Source organism: Diospyros lotus, chromosome 2, assembly GCF_014633365.1.
Source record: "Diospyros lotus cultivar Yz01 chromosome 2, ASM1463336v1, whole genome shotgun sequence".
In the NCBI taxonomy this organism is placed as follows: domain Eukaryota; kingdom Viridiplantae; phylum Streptophyta; class Magnoliopsida; order Ericales; family Ebenaceae; genus Diospyros; species Diospyros lotus.
Window position 1 is genome coordinate 8903067 of NC_068339.1, and position 19870 is coordinate 8922936.

The 19870-nt window shown below is 37.0% G+C and overlaps 1 protein-coding gene across 1 annotated transcript; it reads right to left on the bottom strand.

Annotated features, from left to right (window-relative positions):
- Positions 1 to 1047: 1047 nt before the first annotated feature.
- LOC127795201 (hexokinase-1-like) lies at positions 1048 to 18639 on the bottom strand. The gene is made up of 9 exons (XM_052326733.1): positions 18198 to 18639; positions 16099 to 16249; positions 15827 to 16009; positions 6183 to 6257; positions 5842 to 5997; positions 5561 to 5659; positions 5331 to 5461; positions 1887 to 1968; positions 1048 to 1660 (listed from the first exon to the last, which is right to left on the bottom strand). Exons 1-9 carry the CDS (start codon positions 18467 to 18469, stop codon positions 1316 to 1318), a joined length of 1494 nt encoding a protein of 497 aa, XP_052182693.1. The 5' UTR covers positions 18470 to 18639; the 3' UTR covers positions 1048 to 1315.
- Between the last annotated feature and the right edge of the window lie 1231 nt (positions 18640 to 19870).

Here is a 19870-nt window from a genome sequence, read left to right on the forward strand (position 1 = left end):
GTCTCCCTCCTCAAGAAAGCTATAAGAGCATAGAGATCCAGCGTCTCACTTCCTTCTATAGTTAGAGAAGACAGAAAGGAAGTAATACCCACCATTATCCTAAACAGAAGAAGAGTGATTCGTAAAAATGGAGCTCCTCTCATCCAGGTCCTAATCAAATGGTCATCCCTCCATGAGGACAACAATACATGGGAGTATTTGCCATACCTTCTCCACCAATTTCCCAACTTTGACAACTTGTTACACATTCTTTGAGGATAAGAAATGTCTTAAGGGGAGGGGATTGTTACCTTAGCTACATGTTAAGCCCTATGTAATAGGTTGTAGGCATTGATTAAATAAAACATATACGTATAGGCATAACTAGTGGAATATTCTAGCATGTCACATGGCAAGTTGTAAGGCAAGTCGAGTGGAATAACCCTTTTTGGCATCCATTTTAAGCCATAGATCAATATAAATACAACTGACTTAGATCTATCTCTAGATGTTAAATGAAATCAAAAATCAGTTTCCCTCTAAAATTCTCTTTCCCTCTCAATTCTACCCCCTAAACTTCCCAATTCTCCTCCCCATTAGCCATTCTCAAACAATTGAGAACTCCCTTGTCAGATCAAGACTCTGACAAGTTGATCCTAGCTCCTACATAAACTGATGTCTTTAGCATACTCGGGAGGAATGAAGATCACAAATAACAAGTCTCTGAGCACAAGTCAAGTAGTTGAATCGCGATAAGTTAAAATTTATATTAGTAGATCGTGAGTTTGACTCATTGCATTGCACAGTGTGGCAAAAATTTTTACCTATTATATATCTCTTCTACCAAAATCAAGAGTACAAACGACGAAAGACCGCGCAAGAACGATAAATCCCAAGATCATAAATAATAATTATTTTCCTAACAGTATACCTAATCTGCAACAGCATGGCACAAGAGGAAGGGAAATTTGTTAGGTAATAAAACCTCTTGTACAATGCAGATTAAGCATTCAGTGGCAACCCATTTTATTGTTCAACCAGAGAAAATGTTCAGCCAAAAGCAGTACGAGAAACAATACTAATGCCCCATTTTTATTGTCCAACTCATTTGAAAATAAAGTTACACTGGCACAAAGACAATTTTGCCGGCAGTGGGAAAGATGCAGAGCAAGGCAAGCGTAACACATTCAATCCATTGCTCTGCAGCGGGGCCATATATTAAAGATCTCCCTGTACCAGCTTTTGAACTAGGACACGGAAAGGAGGTTATGCAAGAAAGAGAAAAAGGAAGAAATAAAAAAACAAAATTATAAACGTCAAGCTCCTTTAACCGTAATCAAGACTCCTCGACCTCAAGATACTGGGAGTTTGAGGCTGCTAGAAGGGCAGCTCCACATCCAGACCCATCATTGGAATGCTCAATGGAAACGTGATCAGATGCGTCCCCCATCAACTCCTTGACAGTGCTCTCCAGAGAATTTCTGAATTTTGTATAGTGCTCATACAGCCCGCCATCCATGGCTACAACTGATCTCAGATTCTCCCCGTCCTTCATTGTGTCTCTCCCCAATTTTTTGATGATTCCTGCAATAGCAGCTGCAGAAAGGCGAGCTCCACGAATGGCAATGATGTCACAGAGCTCAACTATTACTTCTCTTGTCTTGAGTGAAGTATTTGATATCTGAAAAAAGAAAAGGAAAAAAAAAAAAGCAACCAATTGAAATAAATAACAAATTCTCAGTTTCAGTTCTCTTAAGCAGTGGGATGGACACTTAAGTGCACTGACATTAGTGTCTAAGGGATTATGCCAAGAACATAGACACAAGACGAGGAATTTCAAAATAAAAATTGCATAAGAAAGAAAATGCATTTATTACTCGTTTCAAACAGGAAAATGTGCATTATACCTCTAGGATATCCTTTAGCTTGCTTGCGACCACTTTGAGATCAGGGGAAATATCATGATGCATTGCTGACATAACGGGGGTCCTGTATACACATTACCGTAAGTATTTTTATGAGGCCTAGTGTGTGCATAATCAATAAAAGTGATTTGCATTATGGATAGCACATAACATCAGTCATGAAAAAATAGCTCACATGGATGAAAGAGGAGTTAGAAAGAGTCGCATGTTTCATAGATAGATATCCTTTCCACATTGCAAGTGTTCATGCCCTAAGCAGCACTAAACAAACTCGTATCATTATTATCTATCCCTTGCATTCAGATAAAAGAAACTACTCAAGGAAAGAAACTTTTAGGTGGGAGGCACAGAACTTTAGATGGCTCCTGTTGGATCCTGATGGTTATATTAATTATCAGCAAAGCAATCAGGGCATATCACCAATAGTAACAGTAACCTTGCAGACTAAAAGGCACTTGACATGCAAATTTTTCTTGCACACACATGCACCGGTGGGAAGTTGAAGGATAGGTGTGTACCAAAGATGTGATCTCTTCACTATGAAATGCCAAAAGTTTTCAGTATTTCTTTTCCACATCCATTTCTACATGTCTTCCAGACCAAACATTCTCTCATGCACAGAAAGCATTTCATGCATCTATATTCAAACGAAGCACAACTTTTTTGTTGCTTGAGTTCATACATATGAATTGAAAAGAGCTGTGTTGGAAATGGCAGAGTTGATTTTTGGGTGCCAATTAATATGTGGTCAACAAAGAAAATTGTGCAAAAATTATTTTGGAAGGCTGATTAGTCAAGAGTTCATTATTTTGTCTCTTAGTTTGTTCTTTAGTAACTACTGTCTTGTATTACCAAGAGTAGACTAGTCTCTTAGTTTGAACATGTGTAGTTATTATCTGGTATTACCAAAGTGAGCTAGATTAATTAGACCCATCTCCAGAACCATCTAAAGGACTGTATAAGTGTGTCTGATGAAACTTAAAAAGTAAGCAATTGAAGCAATTCACAAACCAGTAAAGTATTTATCTAGAATTTACATTGTCCACGTCTTTCAGGTTTCCTTCTTCTCTTTGTGATTGTTAATCTTTGCTTGGTTGGTTGTCGGTCTTGGGCTAGTGCTCTTAGTGTGCACCACTGCTTGTTTTTCACTCTGTTCATGCTGCATTCCAATTCCATGCAACAAAAATGCTGCAGACCAAATTGCTTTACTATAGGCCTGCAGACCAAGACAACCCAATATGCTATCAACTACAGCCCATAGAAGCCGAGGTCACGGTACCCCCCTTGGTACTGCAAATTGGGTCGAACGTCCCAATTCACAGGTTGAAAGCAACCCAGATTGCTCTGGGTAGCGAACTGGATCACCAAAAATGGCGAACCAAAATTTCAGGTTGATTCTTGAAAGGTTCATGATTTGCCATCCAAGATAGGTCTTTTTTGGTCAACATGAAAGCATACTCACATGGATTGGTGAGAGGTGAGCCATCTGGTGGTGGTCAGAAGTCTGTCAGAGATGTTACGCACCAGCAACATTCTATGCATGACTCTCACACGCTGGTAAATAGGTTGCACATGTGGCTGTGTGGGCTTGATCTCTGGCTACCTTCTTTCAGTAACAGTGTCACCAGAGGCAGGCGATCCACCTTTGGAAACTTCTGTTATTTCTTGCAATTTCATTTTTTTTTCAATGTGTTTGTACAGCTTCCGCTATGAAAAAGTCACTTAGGAGGGGGCTGTGTTCTTTTTTGTTTTTGGCTGTTCACTGCTCTTAATTATTGCGTGGACTGTGTGCTGCGTGGACTGTGTGCAGGTTGTAATGCTTTGTTATTTTCCAATTACTTCCGCTGTTCTAATTGTTGCGTTGGTTGCATGCATGTTGTAATGTTTTGTTGTTTTCCAATGATTTTCTTTTGCAATTCTTACTTTTTCTTTTTTTGTTTTTCAATGTAATAACTTACATTGAAGAACTCAATGACATAAAATAGAGAACAGACATCACCGCAATCATTTGAAATATTAATAGAAGTACTAACTTTTATTTAAAATTAACAAGATATATAATTTAGTTAGTATAAATCTAATGTCGACCCTAGTTAATAGTCAAAATGAACAACCCCAAATAGCGTACTGACTAAGCCTTATGTATCCTGTCCCCGACCCCTAACATACCGCAATCCTAGCAACTATGCTACAACCTTAGCAATGTCATTCTCTTAGGCATACAACTTTTACATCTTTGTCCTTGAGGTCTGGGGAATTCCATCCACCTCCCAGGTAAAACCTTAGTGACAGCCCCTTGATCATGTTAGTCAACCGTAGCACATAAAAGAAAAATGCTTACACAATAAATAAAATAATTGATTTGCCAAAATACCCTTAATGACATTAAAAGTTAAAACGACTAAACCACCCTCATTATCTAAACAATATATACTTATTTACCTGAATCTCTCCCCCTTTTCCTCCCTCTCTCTCTCTCTCTTACATACTCCAACTTATCCTCATTAGCCACTTCTAAAGGGCACAGAACCACCATGCCACCTTACGCTATCCCTATACATTTCCCAACCAACCATAACATGAGAGAAGGGGCACATTTTATCAGTCAATCTTATAAAATATATATAACCATAAGCAATTGACACCACAAATTCCAGAAATAGAACGTCTACTATGACTCTCCCAAATGCCTAAGACATGACATGCATTATATAATCTCTCAGTAGGTTGTGATTTGGTGTGTACACCATGAGATGCCTTTCGCAGTAGGTTGTGATTTGGAAGGATGTGATTCAGAGTGTAGATGGTTTTGTAATACAGATGGAATACATGTACATAATGGTTATGAGTCTTTTGAGAGTTGGTGTAAATGAATATGTAATTTTGGCTGGTGCAGGGGGGTGGTCAAGAAATGGGAGATTGGAGAGTTTGATGATGGTGGTGCTAGATGTCATGGTGGTGGTGACAGGATTCCAATAATGGTGAAGGGTTCCTTATAGTAACAGAGGAGGGGATGGGTAATGACTCATGGTGTATGTATATGCAGGTAGAAATTGAAGAGTACTACAGGTTTTGACTGATATCATTTAAAGAAAATTGAGTTTGTCTGTGAAAGAAAAAGTCTTTTCAATGTCAGCCATTTGGTCCAAAAGGAGACAGCTCTACAACAGGCAAGCACTATTTCCCTTTCCTTTGTGGGAGAGGGGGAGGTATTAATCCCATAATTTGGGAACCTGAATGTAATTTAACTAAAAATGAAAACTGCTCAAGGTAGGAGCAGAAAGGTTAGGTATGCATCGCGTGGCAAATTGGCATATGAAGGGCAGATGGGATAACAAACAAAGCTTTCATAGTTAACCAGAGCAGGAACTAAAGTGTCAGAATTAGTTCTGGATATATAAACAGGCTATAAACACGATTACACACCTTAATACATATGGAATTTTCAGTTTTGGGGGTACTGTATCACCAAAGAAGGCAACTTCTTCAGCCATCTTGCACAGAACTCTGCGCAAAATTTCACCTAAGTACATGCCAGAAACAATCTTCTCAAATATCTGCTCAAGTTAGTCACAAAGACGACATCAGATGTTTATTGCTTCATTATATGTAAGCATGAAACAAGAAAAGCTAAATTATAGTGATAATACAGCCACCTGTTCGCCAGGGTTCAAACTCTCAGCATCCATGGCTTGATCATATTCTGTTAGTGGAAGATGGGACGACCTGAAGTTACCCCACTCCATGTTGATAACCTTTAAAAATGCAACAACAGTTCATCAATTTACTTAATAAACATATGATCCAGAACCAGTTGAAAACATGAACACTGCTATCCAGAAAGAGAGAAAAAAGAAAATATAAGAAAAGAACCAATTTTAATTTTTTTAGATTAAGGTACAAAACCATGAAAAATAAATATTGTGAAATGTCCAACCATCTCTCCTGATTTAGGCAATAGACCGTGCCACTTAGGTATTGCATTTGCCCTTTCCACATATGCTGCATTGGTTCCAGTACCCAAAATGACACCAGCAATGACATTTGGATTCTCATACCTGCCTCCTGCCAATGTTCCAACTGTATCATTGACCTGCGCCATCTCAATTAGTTGAGGACCTCTAGTCTCAAGTAGTTCACCGAAAGATAAATAATTCAGACTTAAAACAGATTTATACATAAAATGAGCAATATCCACGATCAACATTGAACTGTAAATTACCATTCTTACAAAAATAGGTCCAAGTAGAACTTCTAAAAGGAGAAGCATGGAATTACCAAAGCAGATACACGCATATCAAGACCAGCTCTTTCCATTGCTTTTGTCAACTCTCCCACAACATCTTGTCCATCCTATTATAGAGCCAACCAAAGAAAAACCAGAAGTTGCATTAGGCATTTAAGAATGGACAAGCATGAACAAGTGAATCTATTGACTCAACAAGTCACAGCATTAGATTTTCAGAATGCTAAGAATATATTGCACTTCATGAAACAAATTTTCTGATCAAGATTGCAGGAAGAACACCAAATACTTAACCTTGGTCAGTTTGTTTATCCATGGGAAAGTTACTTGTTTAACATACAATATTTATCCTCTCTCATAAAAAAAAAGGGGAAAAAAAAAACTCTTAAGTCAATTTACATGAACAGCCCTATAGTGTTTGATACTCATTTAAAAATAAAATCGTCTGAACATTTTATTGGTTGGTTTTGATAAGTTACAAATAAAAACCATAGAGCAAAACTTCAAACTGGAACCACATATGCATAGGAATCGGAGGATTACCTATTCCTAAAATCTGAGTATCCCCTAAAGATGTACTTTATGGCCAAAGAAAATAGAAAAGTAAAAAAAATGTGGTTCATTTAGAACCTGAAGAAGATAAAGAACAGTCAAATAGTTAGTGAATGGTACTCAGTGGATACAACAGCTATCCACTTCATCCATAGTTCAGCCACAGGTATGCAAATAATTAGAAAAATATCTTCAGAATTAAGTGGAAATGTGCTAGGATGCCTCTCAAAATTAATAAACTGAGTCAATTGACACATCCCAATACAAGTTAAATAGGGGATTAAAGATATGCAGAGAACATTTTGCATAAAAAGATTCACATAAAAGCAGAAAATAAAAGAATGTTCAGAATTAAACATAATAACACCACCACCACCAAGCCTAAAAGGGAAAAAAAAAAAGAATAGTAGTAAGTAGAACTTAACAAAAAGAGGAAAATATGGTAGTTAAACAGAAACTGTACAAAAGGTGTTTTCCCAAAAAAATGCTGAAAAGCAGATAAGCAAGACCAGAGAACAAGTATAAACTCCAAGATACAATCTCTTTTTTTCTTTCACCATAGATGGTAGAAGATTATAAAAAGATTGTTTAGGGCGTTCCTAGTACAAGAGGCTCCCCACTTTGTGAGGATCGGTGGAGAGTTGTGCGATTATAAGAAAGATTGTTTAGGGCATTCCCAGTACACAAGTGATGGAGGACGTTGGCAACAACCTCTAAAGACATATAAGAAGCATCCTAAAATTGGTTCTAAGGCCCAAGCATTAACTTGGGATATTTTGGATGAAAAAGGGCCCTCTTGGGAGATTTGTTAGTTTAGCTTTTATGGTATTGTACATGTTTAGACTTGTACATAGTGCTTCCTAAGTTGTACCTAGTAGGGTGTATACATACCTAATACACATTAATAAAATATTGAACATTTTTGTTTTTTTATTCTCGAAACATGGTATCAAAGCCAAGAATGTCACAAAAACCCCTCACCTCACCTCCTGCCCCGCCGCTGCCGCTGCTGCCTATATTGTGCCTCCCCTTGTCACGAGGTTATTCTGCTGCCACTGCCACCAGCAATGTGAGGATGACGATCCAAAGAGAATGACCTACATCCAACGCCTCCCTTGCAACGGTGACCCATCCAATAATGACCACCTGCCTATAACCCATCTGGCAACTCAGCGACGGCCAGATATGTGATCTTCAGATCTGTCACTTCCAAATCTGCAACCTATGACTTATGCCCTTTGTTTTGTCCCTTCTCCTACGGCCTTTGAATCTATCTCAGTCAATCGTGTTCCCCAATCAATATTCTCTTCAGATCTAGTTTGGGTGTGTTTCTTGTTGGTTTGGGTTGATTATTATTGTTGCTTCAATTTGTGAGATATGGCATCATCAAATCCTAGAGTGGTGCACTCTTCTTCAACTGCAACTGTTCGTGTGGTTCTCCGTCGTTTTCTGGTATTCCTACTATTACCATTGAAAAATTGGTTGGCAAGAACTATTTATCATGGTCAACCTTTGTTCGCATGTGACTTCAAGGACACGGTGTGAGTGACTATTTGACTATGAAACTCTCTAACATTGCTGAGTCTGATAGGAATGTATGGGATCCCGTGGATGCACAATTGGTTACTTTGCTGTGGCAATCGATAGATGTTAAGTTGATCCCATTATTTTGTGTCTATGAGACTTGTTTTGATATTTGGTCCATGCCCAGTAGCTGTATAATAATGGTATTATATGCTTATACAATATCATTAGTAATTTATTCTATCTTCGGAAGGGAGATTCCAATGTGGCTACATACTTGGGTCATATTCAATCATTTGTAGTATATTTTAATGCAATGCTCCCTGTTATAACTGATCTTACTGAGCAAAAGAAACAAAGGGATAAATTGTTTATGGTGCTTAGTCTAGCAGGGCTGCTATGGAGGGTGTTTATACCCAGATTTTTAGTAGTCCCACTATAACTACTATGGAATAGGTATTTGCTCTAATTCTCCATGGCACACAGAATTTTTCTAATGTTTTAGTTTGGAGAGAGATCTATACTTGCCTCTCAGACTCATGGCTTTTCTTCTAAGATTGGATCTAGAGGTGGCCGTGGTAGGGGTGTTGGGCGTGGCTAGGGTTGTAAGCGACCTATTGTAATTGTTGTCATTACCCTAGTCATTATAAGGAAACTCGTTATGCACTCCATGGTTGACCTCCTAAGGCCAATATTGCAGTTCCTGAGGGTGCAGAAGTGCAGTTAGTGGTACCCAATACTTCTTCCCATATTGAGAGACCGACTCCTACATACACGATCTTTGCTAAGGAGTTAGCAAAGTATCATCGGTTACAAGAGGCTCAACAGGTATCTTCTCCTATAGCTTCTATTGCCCAAGCATCTTTTCCTTCTGCTTAGTCATCTACTGGTAATCCTCGTATAGGCCCTACTCATGCCCCACTTAGTCCTTAGATTCTAGATTTTGCCACTTCAAAGTATATTTCTGGTAATAAATTTTTATTTTATCATTTTGATTCATTTGCCTGCCTCTCAGCTAGCATTGTGGCCAATGGGTTTAAAACTATTCCCACGGGTGTTAGTAGGGTTGATCTGCTCCCATCTATTTCTCTTAATTTTGTTTTACATGTTCCTAGTTGTCCATATAGTCTCATTTCTATTCATCACCTCACTCAATCGTTGAATTATCGTGTCATCTTTGATTTTGATTCATTCTTGAGCAGGATAGGGGTAAGGGACAGATTATTGGCACTGGATGTGAGTTTAAGGGACTTTACCATCTTGCTCTACCTTTACCTTTGATGTTTGTTTGTTCTATTATAGGGCCTCTCCTCTCTAAACTCATTCCTGCCTTGGTCATCCTCACCTATCCGCTCTACGCAAGATGGCCCCTTCATTGTCCTCCTTGACTGTTTTAGAATACGAGTCTCGTCAATTAGGAAAACATGGTTTGTACTTCTTATTCAAGTTGTCTTAATAAATGAGCTAAGCCTCCTTTTGATTTTGTACACTCCGATATTTGGGGTCCTAGTAGAGTCAAGTCTAAACAGGGTTTCTCCTATTTTGTTACATTCATTGATGATCATTCTCGTTCTACTTAGCTTTACTTAATGCAAGATTGTACTGAATTGCAATCTTTGTTCACCTTTTTCTGTAATGAAATTTCTACTCAATTTGGTCATCCAATTTGGATTCTCTGAAGTGATAATGCTAAGGAATATTGTTTTACTATACTTCAAGTATTTGTCTCATCTCGAGGTATTGTTCATTAATTTTCTCACCGTTATACCCTGTAAAAAAATGGGGTAGCCAAATGTAAAAATCATCATTTCATTGAGATTGCTCGCACATTCTTCACATGAATGTTCTTGTTTCCTTCTAGAACGCAGCTATTCTTACCTCTAGCCATTTAATCAACCGTATGCCGTCCTTTGTTTTGAATGGGGTCATTCCCCACACCTTACCTTTTCCTTGTGATCCCATCTATCCTCTCCCCCCTCGTGTCTTTAGCTCAACTTGTTTTATCCATCTTCTTTCCCTCAGTTGTGACAAACTGTCTCCTTGTTCCTTCAAATGTATGTTTTTGGGTTGTTCTCGTCTTCAGAAAGGTTACAAGTGCTACTTCCTTGATCTTGGTAGGTACTTTCTCTCTTCTAATGTTACCTTTTCCAAGTCTACCCCCTTTTTCTCTTCTTCATCTGATGTCTCGTTGTCCCCTCTTCATGAGGTTCTTCAGGTCCTATCTTTTCCTTCTTTGCTCCCCTTCCTATTCCTATTCCTATTCCTTTTTAAACTTATCAACATCGTTCTAAACCACCATTTGTGCCTCCTATCGTCCTTCCACCACCACCTATTGCAAATGCTAATGTTCCTCTCAATGGGGCCATTCTTCCATCTCTTCCCAATTCTATCCACACACTTATTCGCCACGGTACAAATTCCACTTAGAATCCTTATCCCATTTATACTTTTGTGAGTTCTCATTGTTTGTCCCCTATTTATTTTGCTTTTGTCTCTACTCTTTCTTTTGTCTCTATTCCAAAGATTGATGCAGAAGCCCTATCTCACCCTAGGTGGCGTCATGCTATGGAGGAGGAGATGTCTGCCTTGTTGGCCAATGCAACCTAGGATCTTATTCCTCTCCCACTGAGAAAGTCTCATGTTGGTTCTTAGGTGGGTGTTTTACTGTCAAGGTTGGTCTGGATGACACTGTTGATTGTTTGAAAGCCCAATTGGTTGCCAACTGTTATACTCAAAGTTTTGGTAGGATTGCTTCCATTTGAGTCTTTCTTGCTATCACTGCTATTCAGTAGTGGCCTCTTTATTAGTTGGATATCAAAAATATTTTTCTTTATGGCAACCTTTAGGAGGAGGTCTGTATGGAGCAACCACTTGGGTTCATTGCTCAGGGGAGTCTAGCTTTGTATGCCGCCTACAAAAATTCTTATATGGTCTAAAGTAATCTCTTTGGTGTTGGTTGGGTCATTTTAGTTCTATCATCCAGTCCTTTGGTATGACTAGAAGTGAAGTTAATCATTCTGTGTTTTATTGCCATTCTACCAGTGGAGTAATATTCTTGGTGGAATATATAGATAATATTGTTATTATAGATGATGATGAGGTTGGTATTGGGCAATCGAAGACTCGCTTACACTCTCATTTTCAAACTAAGGATTTGGGCAAATTAAAGTATTTCCTTGGCATTAAGTTTGCTCAATTTGTACACGGTGATTGCATCTCTCAACAAAAATATGCCTTGGATATTTTAGAATAGATTGCTATGATTGATTCTCGACCTATAGATACTCCTATGGATTCTAATGTTAAGCTTGTACTAGGATAAGGGAAGCCATTAAAGGATCCTTAGCAATATAAGAGATTGGTTTGGAAGTTTAATTAACTCACCATTACTTGACCCGACATCTCTTTTGCTATTAATGTGGCGAATCAATTCCTTGACACCCTTGTAATAGCCACTATCATGCTTTAGTGCATATCTTGAGGTACATTAAGAGTGAGGCTTCTTGTTTGAGAACAACAGACTCAAATAGGTTTTGGATATTCTGATGTAGATTGGGCTCGTTATCCTACAAATAGGCGCTCTACCTTAGGCTTGTGTCTTGGTTGGAGGTAACTTAGTGTCTTGGAAGAGTAAGAAGCAAAATGTTATGGCTAGATTTAGCGCAAAAGTAGATTATCGGGCCATGGCTTTAGCAATATGTCAGTTGGTACGGGTCAAGCAACTTCTTAAGGAGTTAAAATTTGGAGATTCAGAGCCTATGCAACTTATTTGTGATAATCAGACAACGTTTTATATTGCCCCTAATCTAGTTTTCCATGAGCGAATAAAACACGTAGAGATAAAGTATCACGTCACGAGACAAAAGTTGATTTTTGGAGAAATTGGTACCTCATTTGTTAACTCTTATAACCAACTAACTGATCTTCTTAAAAAGGCATTACGGGGCTCACGACTTGACTACATTTGTACCAAGCTAGGCACATACAATGTGTATGTGCCTGCTTAAGGGGGAGTGTTAGCATTATAGTACTGTACATGCTTAGCCTTGTACATGGTGCTTCCTAAGTTGTACCAAGGAGAGTGTATATATACCTAATACACATGAATAAAATATTGAACTTTTTCGTTTCTTTCTCAAAACAGTTAAAGCTTAGTTTTGATATTTTATGCATCAATTTGTCAACAACAACATATCCAGCCGTTATCCCACTATGTGGGGTTGGCTACATGAATTCTAGACTTCTCTATATGGGTTACATCCCAACAGATAGTTTGTCTAGAATTCATATTTGGATCCGACTAAGTTTTACGCTGGCTGTCGGCTACCTAACGCAACCCTCCTCCTTTATCCAGACTTGGGACCGGCAGTGGATAATATCCCCTGGCGGAGTAATGATGAAATGAAGTTTCAACGCCATCTTCATATGGAGAAGTTTCATGAGATGGTGGTGAATGAAGATAATTGATATAGTTGTGTTCCATCAATTTGTCATTCTACAAAATGTCTCTTATGATTTTTTTTTTGGCAACTCTAATTATGTGTTAGGGTTTTATTTACAGTGTTTAGGTTTTATTTATAGTCTTTTCCTAGTCTTATTATTAATAGTTTTAGTTTAGTTTCCTAATAGGAAAAGAATTTTCCCAACCCTTGTAGGAATAGGATTGTTAGGGCTTTGTAAATACCATGAATAATCTCTCCTTTTTCATTAGTGAATAGAACTAGACCAATTTCTCTAAGCATGGATGCTTTTCTTTTTTTGGAATTATGTGATGCAGTTATAAATTTATAACCTTAGGTATGATGCCTATGGAACCCTAGGTGAGACACCTAGAAGATATTTCTCTCTTCCCTGGCCTTTCAATTTCAGCTTCTTATTTTCGTAACCCTAGCTCCAGCCCTGTTCTCATCCCCAACAATTTAATATTTTCACTGTATTTTAACTCTAAATTGCCAGCCAACCTGTTCCATACCTAACCCTTGGTTTTTCAACAATTTGCTCTATCATTCTAACCCTAAATAAACCTCCAATCAATAAATATTAGCAGAATTCCATATCTGTCCTGAATTGCCTACCAAACTGTTGCATGCCTAAACCTAGACTTCTCAACAATTTTCTCTAGCATTCTAACCATAAATAAACCTCTAATCAGTTAATATTAGCAGAATTCCAGATCTGTCCTATATCAACCACTTTGTGAGGATCAAGGGAGAGTTGTGTTACGTTTGATTTTGATGAAACAAATTCCATCTTCGTAAATTCATAAATGAGAATCCTTTGAATGAAAATTTTTCCAAGTATTATGGTGTATAGAAGTTTTATAAAATGTAAATGAATAGTCTTAAGTTAATTTTTTTGTGGATAAATTACAATTTTTTCAATCCAATGATCTTAAGTTACAATTCCTTGATTCAGTTTCCAAAAACAGAAAGGCTGAAACAGGGCAAGGTTTTTAAATGCAGCTATACGCATTTCGAAACATACAACCTGTTTCTGTGAGTGGAATTTTGGCAGGTTTTCAAATACACATTTCAAGGTTTCAAAATCTAGAACAATATTTAAGAAATTGTATGTTTCGAAACATTACTTTCAGATTTCAAAATCTGTAACTTCAATATGCTTAAAATTTTTGGCAGGTTTGGAACAAAGTCCTTTATACTAAATCCAGGTTTCAAAACATTGACTAAAAATTTGGAAAAATAAAAATGATCAATTTGATCCTTTGGCGGGTTGAAATGGCAAAAAAATTTAAAAAATAATTGTTTTGAATTGTGTCATGACTCATTCATTGTCTGCAGTTCAGAATACGAAGCATATACCCTGTTTTTTAACATTCAAAAAGAACCCCAGCGAGCAGATTTTTTAAATTATTTCATGGTTGCCTATAAATAGGCTTGCATTTGAAAGAAAAAGGGTTACAAGAGATACATTCTCAAGCTCCCATGTGCTCTCGCTCTCAAAATGTTAAAGTGCTTCAAGCTTAGCTTCCAAGTTCTTATACATTGCTCGTCTTTTGAGCATCTTTCCATCGCATCTTTCCATCAGAGCTTGCAATTATATTTTGGGCTGTAAGTTATAATTTATTTGGAGCCTCAAGGCAAGTCAAGCATTGTACTTCAGATACAATTGAGTGTATCAATTCTATATTTGATTCTAGGAAGTATTGGTTTTGTGGTCAGCCAAGAAAACCATTCGTTACTAAGAGGTTTAAGTGGCGAACCTGTGAAAATCACCTGGTTGAAAAGGTTAGATCTGAGCCTTGAAAAACCTCCATTGGTTGTTTAGTGGCAAAGTCTATAAGGGATTTAGAGGAGTGGATATAGGCTTGAGTTTGAGCTGAACCACTTCAAAATCTTGTGTTGATTTCATTACTAATTTCATATCACTGCATTTGAACACACTAGCATTTGCAACAAGAAAGGAAAAGATACAAAGTTCATCATCAAGTCCTCTAAGAACATACGAACATATTTGAAACTTAACTTCATTGTTGCAAACTAAACTTGTAAGATAAGAGGGAATCATGTAACTCTAACAAAGTGGTTTCAAACAAGAACTAAATCAAGAGATCATTAAAAAAGCATTTTGCATATTCAAAGAAATTTTTTTTAGTTCACTGAAAATTTAAGAAATAAAGCCATAAACACTGTTTTCCTTAAAAAGTCCTGAAGCAGCTTTAGTTTCACAGATTTTGTTAAGTTTTAAGATTTCCAAATTCACCCCCCCGGTTGAAATCGTCATAATGTATTTGTATGTAGCATTCTTCTCATTTTTACAAAGAGGTTTTTTCCACAACTCGAACCCTTGATCTTCCCATAAAAAGGGTGTAACCTTACTGTTGCAATCTCCGTTCACAAGATTGTTTCTGTAAACACAATGTGTTCTTATCATCTGTTTGAAGAAGATGAACTAGTGTTCTACGAACATAAATTCTTCTAATGATAAGAGGTTTCCTACATACAACACCAATGCCAAGCCTTAATTCCACTGGGTGGGGAAGAGGTTTCCCATATATAGATGCATATATAATTTTTTTGGTAAGTTAGAGATTTCTCATAATATTTGGACTACAGAATGAAAATTCAGTATGGCAGCTAACAGATAATCAAGTATCATCATCTATGCCTCTAATAATACCAAAGTAATTTTTATTGTAGGTAGTGTGACTTGGAATCCCGTTTAACTTGAGAAGCAGGTTCTGACAAATATCCTAGGAAAGATTTTTGCAGTATACAGTTTAATTGCATCAATAGCATATCCCATAAGTCGGGGCTTGGAGGAAATGCAAAAGTTACACCAAGTAAAACAGTAAGGAAATTAGTCCTTGGCTTAACCAATGACCCTAAAGCCCAAAATGGTTTGCTGTGAAAATTATGAATGGTAACAGAATTGACACAGAAAAACAAAATCATCACTCTCAACCAAATCCATCAACTTGTTATCAACTTATTTATTTATTTGTTAATGAGTCATCAACTTATTCAAATTGTTAATATCTACTTTATGTGGATGTAAGAAAAAAATTAGCAACCAACGAAGTAAAGATGGAAGAATCAATTTTAAAGTTTAAAGTAAAGGAGAAAAGGTAATAGAGACTAACTGAATTTTGAATAGAGAAGCCCTTTGTCCACCTAATCAGAGTCCCTGATGCAATTGATGACTGCCTAACTGGGAATGAAAATGTGAAACCCAGCTCCCTTTGTCTACCAGGTGAAAGGTGAAAACCTTCACCTTCCGTGTCAACAAATTTCTTGAGTGCATTGGCAATAAAATCGAATAATGCCTGAAATTACCATAGCTTAAGATTTTCAAAGTATGAATCAGAATATGATGATGTCCAAAAAATTCACAGGCAGCAGAAGATGAACTCACATCTGAAGTCCCAACCATCAATTCCGGAGGAATTGAAACTTCTTCAAATTCATTTTTAACAACATGCTTGTCTTTCCCACCCAATTGCACACGCATGACGCGAAAGTTGGTGCCACCTAGGTCCAATGCATAAAACAAACCTTTCTCATCTCTACAGAAAGAAAAAGAACTATGTTCAGCAGTTGAACTCTTATGCTTTCTTTAGTCTGTTTTTGTTTTATTTTTTTTAATAATAAGCTCCAGAGATCTATAAAATACAAGTGCTTCATAAGCATTAAAACATTCCATGTCTAAAGAGGTATCACTACTGTAGATAGGTCAACCTCAAAAACTAATTATTTGGTCAGTGACATATTGATAGCCACAGAAGTTGTCACACCACCTTAGTGTAATTGTACTGTGAGCACCAGACAGCATGGAATTTAAATCACGATTTAGCTCAACATAAATAGTCATGTAATCACTATAATGATTTTCAGCAACATTTCAAACCATGATAGACAACAAGTTCATTTACATCTGTGACACAATGAGGTAGTGTATCTTTTAAGGAGGATGTGCCAAACACTCATTTTTGCAGAATAAAATCATCATAATTCCACAAACAGTCAAATTAACAGACAATTCGAGCCAAAGATTTTCCTTACATGACTAACATATACAGACTTTGCAGAGGACTAAAGGCAAATCAATACACAAGACTCCTAGCACTAGCAGTGTTTAGGGAGAGTCAGACGGATGCACCCTTGTCCTTGAGTGCAGAGTGGTTGTTTTGTTGTTTGAATCTATGACCTAGGTCTTAATAGCACAATTTCTTTACCAGTACCCTGAGGCCACTCTTTAATTAAGGGAAAAGCATAAGCTATAGAGTCAAGAAAGGAAAGACCACTAGGTTCTGAAGTCATGAATCATGAGTATAGATGACTGCCAAAGGAAAGGAAAAAGACGAATAAGAACCATTAGTAGTTTCAGATAGATAAGGTAACAGAACCACAAATAAGAACCAAACAAGCATAAAGTTTGAAGGTAAAGTGATATGAGACAAAGTTAGGCATATCTCAGCATAAGATTCCTAAATATTAAAGCTTACACTAGAATATACTTTCTGCAATATTAAGTGTCCTTCACAATTTCCAAGTGGGACAGTAGTTGTTTGCATTCATCGGTAAAAAATAAAATCACCAAGATGGCACTAATTTATGCTCCTTTTAATTGCAACCTTGAAAATAACCAGTTCTTTAGTTCAGTCCCTTTTTGCGAAACAGGTATCAAGCACCGCATGAAAACTTCATAATCAAAAAGGAATCCACATAGTGATTATAGCGGTCCCTGTGAAAGAAAATATTACATGAAGCTGTTGTTTCTAGCTGTTAATAATGTATTTGATGTGTTGTTCTTTAATTATGTTATATTTGCTGCTGTATGGTGTAGTAGACAGACTTAGACTTGCGCTTGTGTTAGCGCCTCTGTTATGTTGGTGATTTAGGCTCTTGCTGAGTATTGATAATCAGCATAGCCTTATTTTATGTTGTCATTGGATCATTTTTACATTTGAGTAATATTCAGAGCTTTTCTTCCTCTTCGTTTGTGCCCTAGCCTCTGCCCTAGCTTGTCAATTATACACTCCCATTGCATGAATGCTTAATCACATAACCACCCAAATATATAATTTTAGCTAAACGAAGAAGAAATAACAAAACAAATAGTAACCAGTGGCATTCGAAGCATAACCCAGTTCCCACTGGACATCGGCCTAAAATTTTAACTAACTCAATAAACACAAAAGAATTGTGATAAATTGAGTGATTGATGATCTACGAAGAGTAGTTCTAAACTCACAGGATTTTAAAAATTCCCTGTTTAATTTATAACATAAATCAAATACCATAAGATATCAGAATGCGTCACACACACACAGGGCCATATCATACATATTGAGCAGATTATCAAAATCAACGGTTAACATCAGTATTGAATTGATCCAGAACCAGACTTTAATCAAGATTCGCACTTTACATTAAAAATCAATAAATCAGACTGAAGAAACGACATATTTGTAAATCCTAAAAGAACAATTTCGTATATGTACATGCGTATACCCTGTGGGGAGGCTGTCGACAAAGGTAATGAGCATTTTAAGCTTGCTACCGCCCTCGGAAGCGAGTCCGGCGTGCATCTCGACGGCCATGGCGTCGGCGACCTGCCGGAGCTTCCCGAGAGGGGTAGCACACTTCTCCTCCAGCTCCTTGACCATTGCAAGCGCCTTGGCCCACCGCCCCGACCTTCGCATACGGTGGCGCACCACCAGAGCTGCTACAGCGCACACCGCCGCCGCGCCGACCGCCGCCGCGTACACCGTCGCCTTCCCCATCGCAGATCAATACCAAATGTACGCAAATCAATATCACACTCGCTCTCTCCCTCTCCCTCCCTCCCTCCCTCTCCTGCAAAGCTAAAACTGAAATCGGATCGGAAGAGAGAGAGAAGAAGGATTTCCCCGAGAAAAAATAAAAGGGGAGCTATTTTCCAGGAAAATTGTATGGCGAGGAAATGGAGAATGAGACATCATTTTGAGAGGGGCGATGAGTTTACTCTTTCTCTGGCCGTTGGATCTGAAATTATTTTTTTATAATAATTAATAAAAAATAATAATATATTCTCATCCCATCCCATCCCTTCCCTTCCCTCGCCTCAACTTCAACATAATTTTCTTCAAGAAAATTCTTAATTAAATATCATATTTTAAAGAGCATTAAATTAATATTAATTAATAGAGTTAATGGTACACTTTCCACGTGGCTTCCTTATCTCATATATATATATGCATGTATACACGCACACATGTTAACGTCAAAAGTTCTCCGGCATATGAGGATCCTCAAAGATTGAAGAATCTTCCTCTCCCAATAATTAATTGCAATTGACATAAAAAGGGACAAGCCTTGATTTTCCTATACATATTGTGAGTCCCATTTTGCTGTCCCTTCTTTGTTTAGTCGTTAATAAAAAACAATCACATCATCTATTTTTAAATAGTAATTTTTATAAAAAAATTATAAAATCAAATAACAACATATATATATTTGATTTTATAATTTTTTTATTTAATTTTATAACTTTTTTCAAAAATTACTATTTAAAAATAGATGATATGGCTGCTTCTCATTGACTATACAAAAAAAGGGACAGTAGATCTTGGCTCACAGATTGTGGATTACTTTCCTTCACCCTTATGCTAATATACGCATAAGCATTGTCAAATTATTAAACATAAAATTAAATTAAAAAAAATTACAAATAAAAATAATAAATATTACTATAATGATATTAATATAATATTAATAACAAATAACACTATTAATATTCTTTAAAGACAAAAAAAAAATGTTGATTAAACTCATATAGAATTACAAAAATATTGTTGTCACGTTACATTAAACTGTACAATTTTTTGTATAAAAAACTTGTATGCATACAGTTTTAAAAAGTGGCATGGCATGGCATGCATGGGCAGGTGCCCACTTAGCCTGATCGTACAAATTTTTAAAGTACCTTGGTGTAAAAAAATATTAGCAACTCTACTAAATAATAGTAATTATATGATTATTTTATTTTATAAAGATTATTAGCAAGAATGCACGCAATCCATTGAGAATAAAGAAAGAGGTGAAGTATTGCAACTTGAGATCTATGTTGCATGGAAATATTTCATAGAAATCGTTTTTTCGTTTCGGAAACATTTTCTATTCCCGTTTCGGATGCTATTCATGCT

Excerpts from the sequence above, each read along its gene's own strand:
- LOC127795201 (XM_052326733.1), bottom strand. The coding sequence starts at position 18,469 with ATGGGGAAGGCGACGGTGTACGCGGCGGCGGTCGGCGCGGCGGCGGTG. Across the intron at positions 5,998-6,182 it reads ATATGCGTGTATCTGCTTTG|GTCAATGATACAGTTGGAAC; the intron begins GTAATTCCATGC and ends GAGATGGCGCAG. Across the intron at positions 5,462-5,560 it reads GTTTGAACCCTGGCGAACAG|ATATTTGAGAAGATTGTTTC; the intron begins GTGGCTGTATTA and ends TAACTTGAGCAG.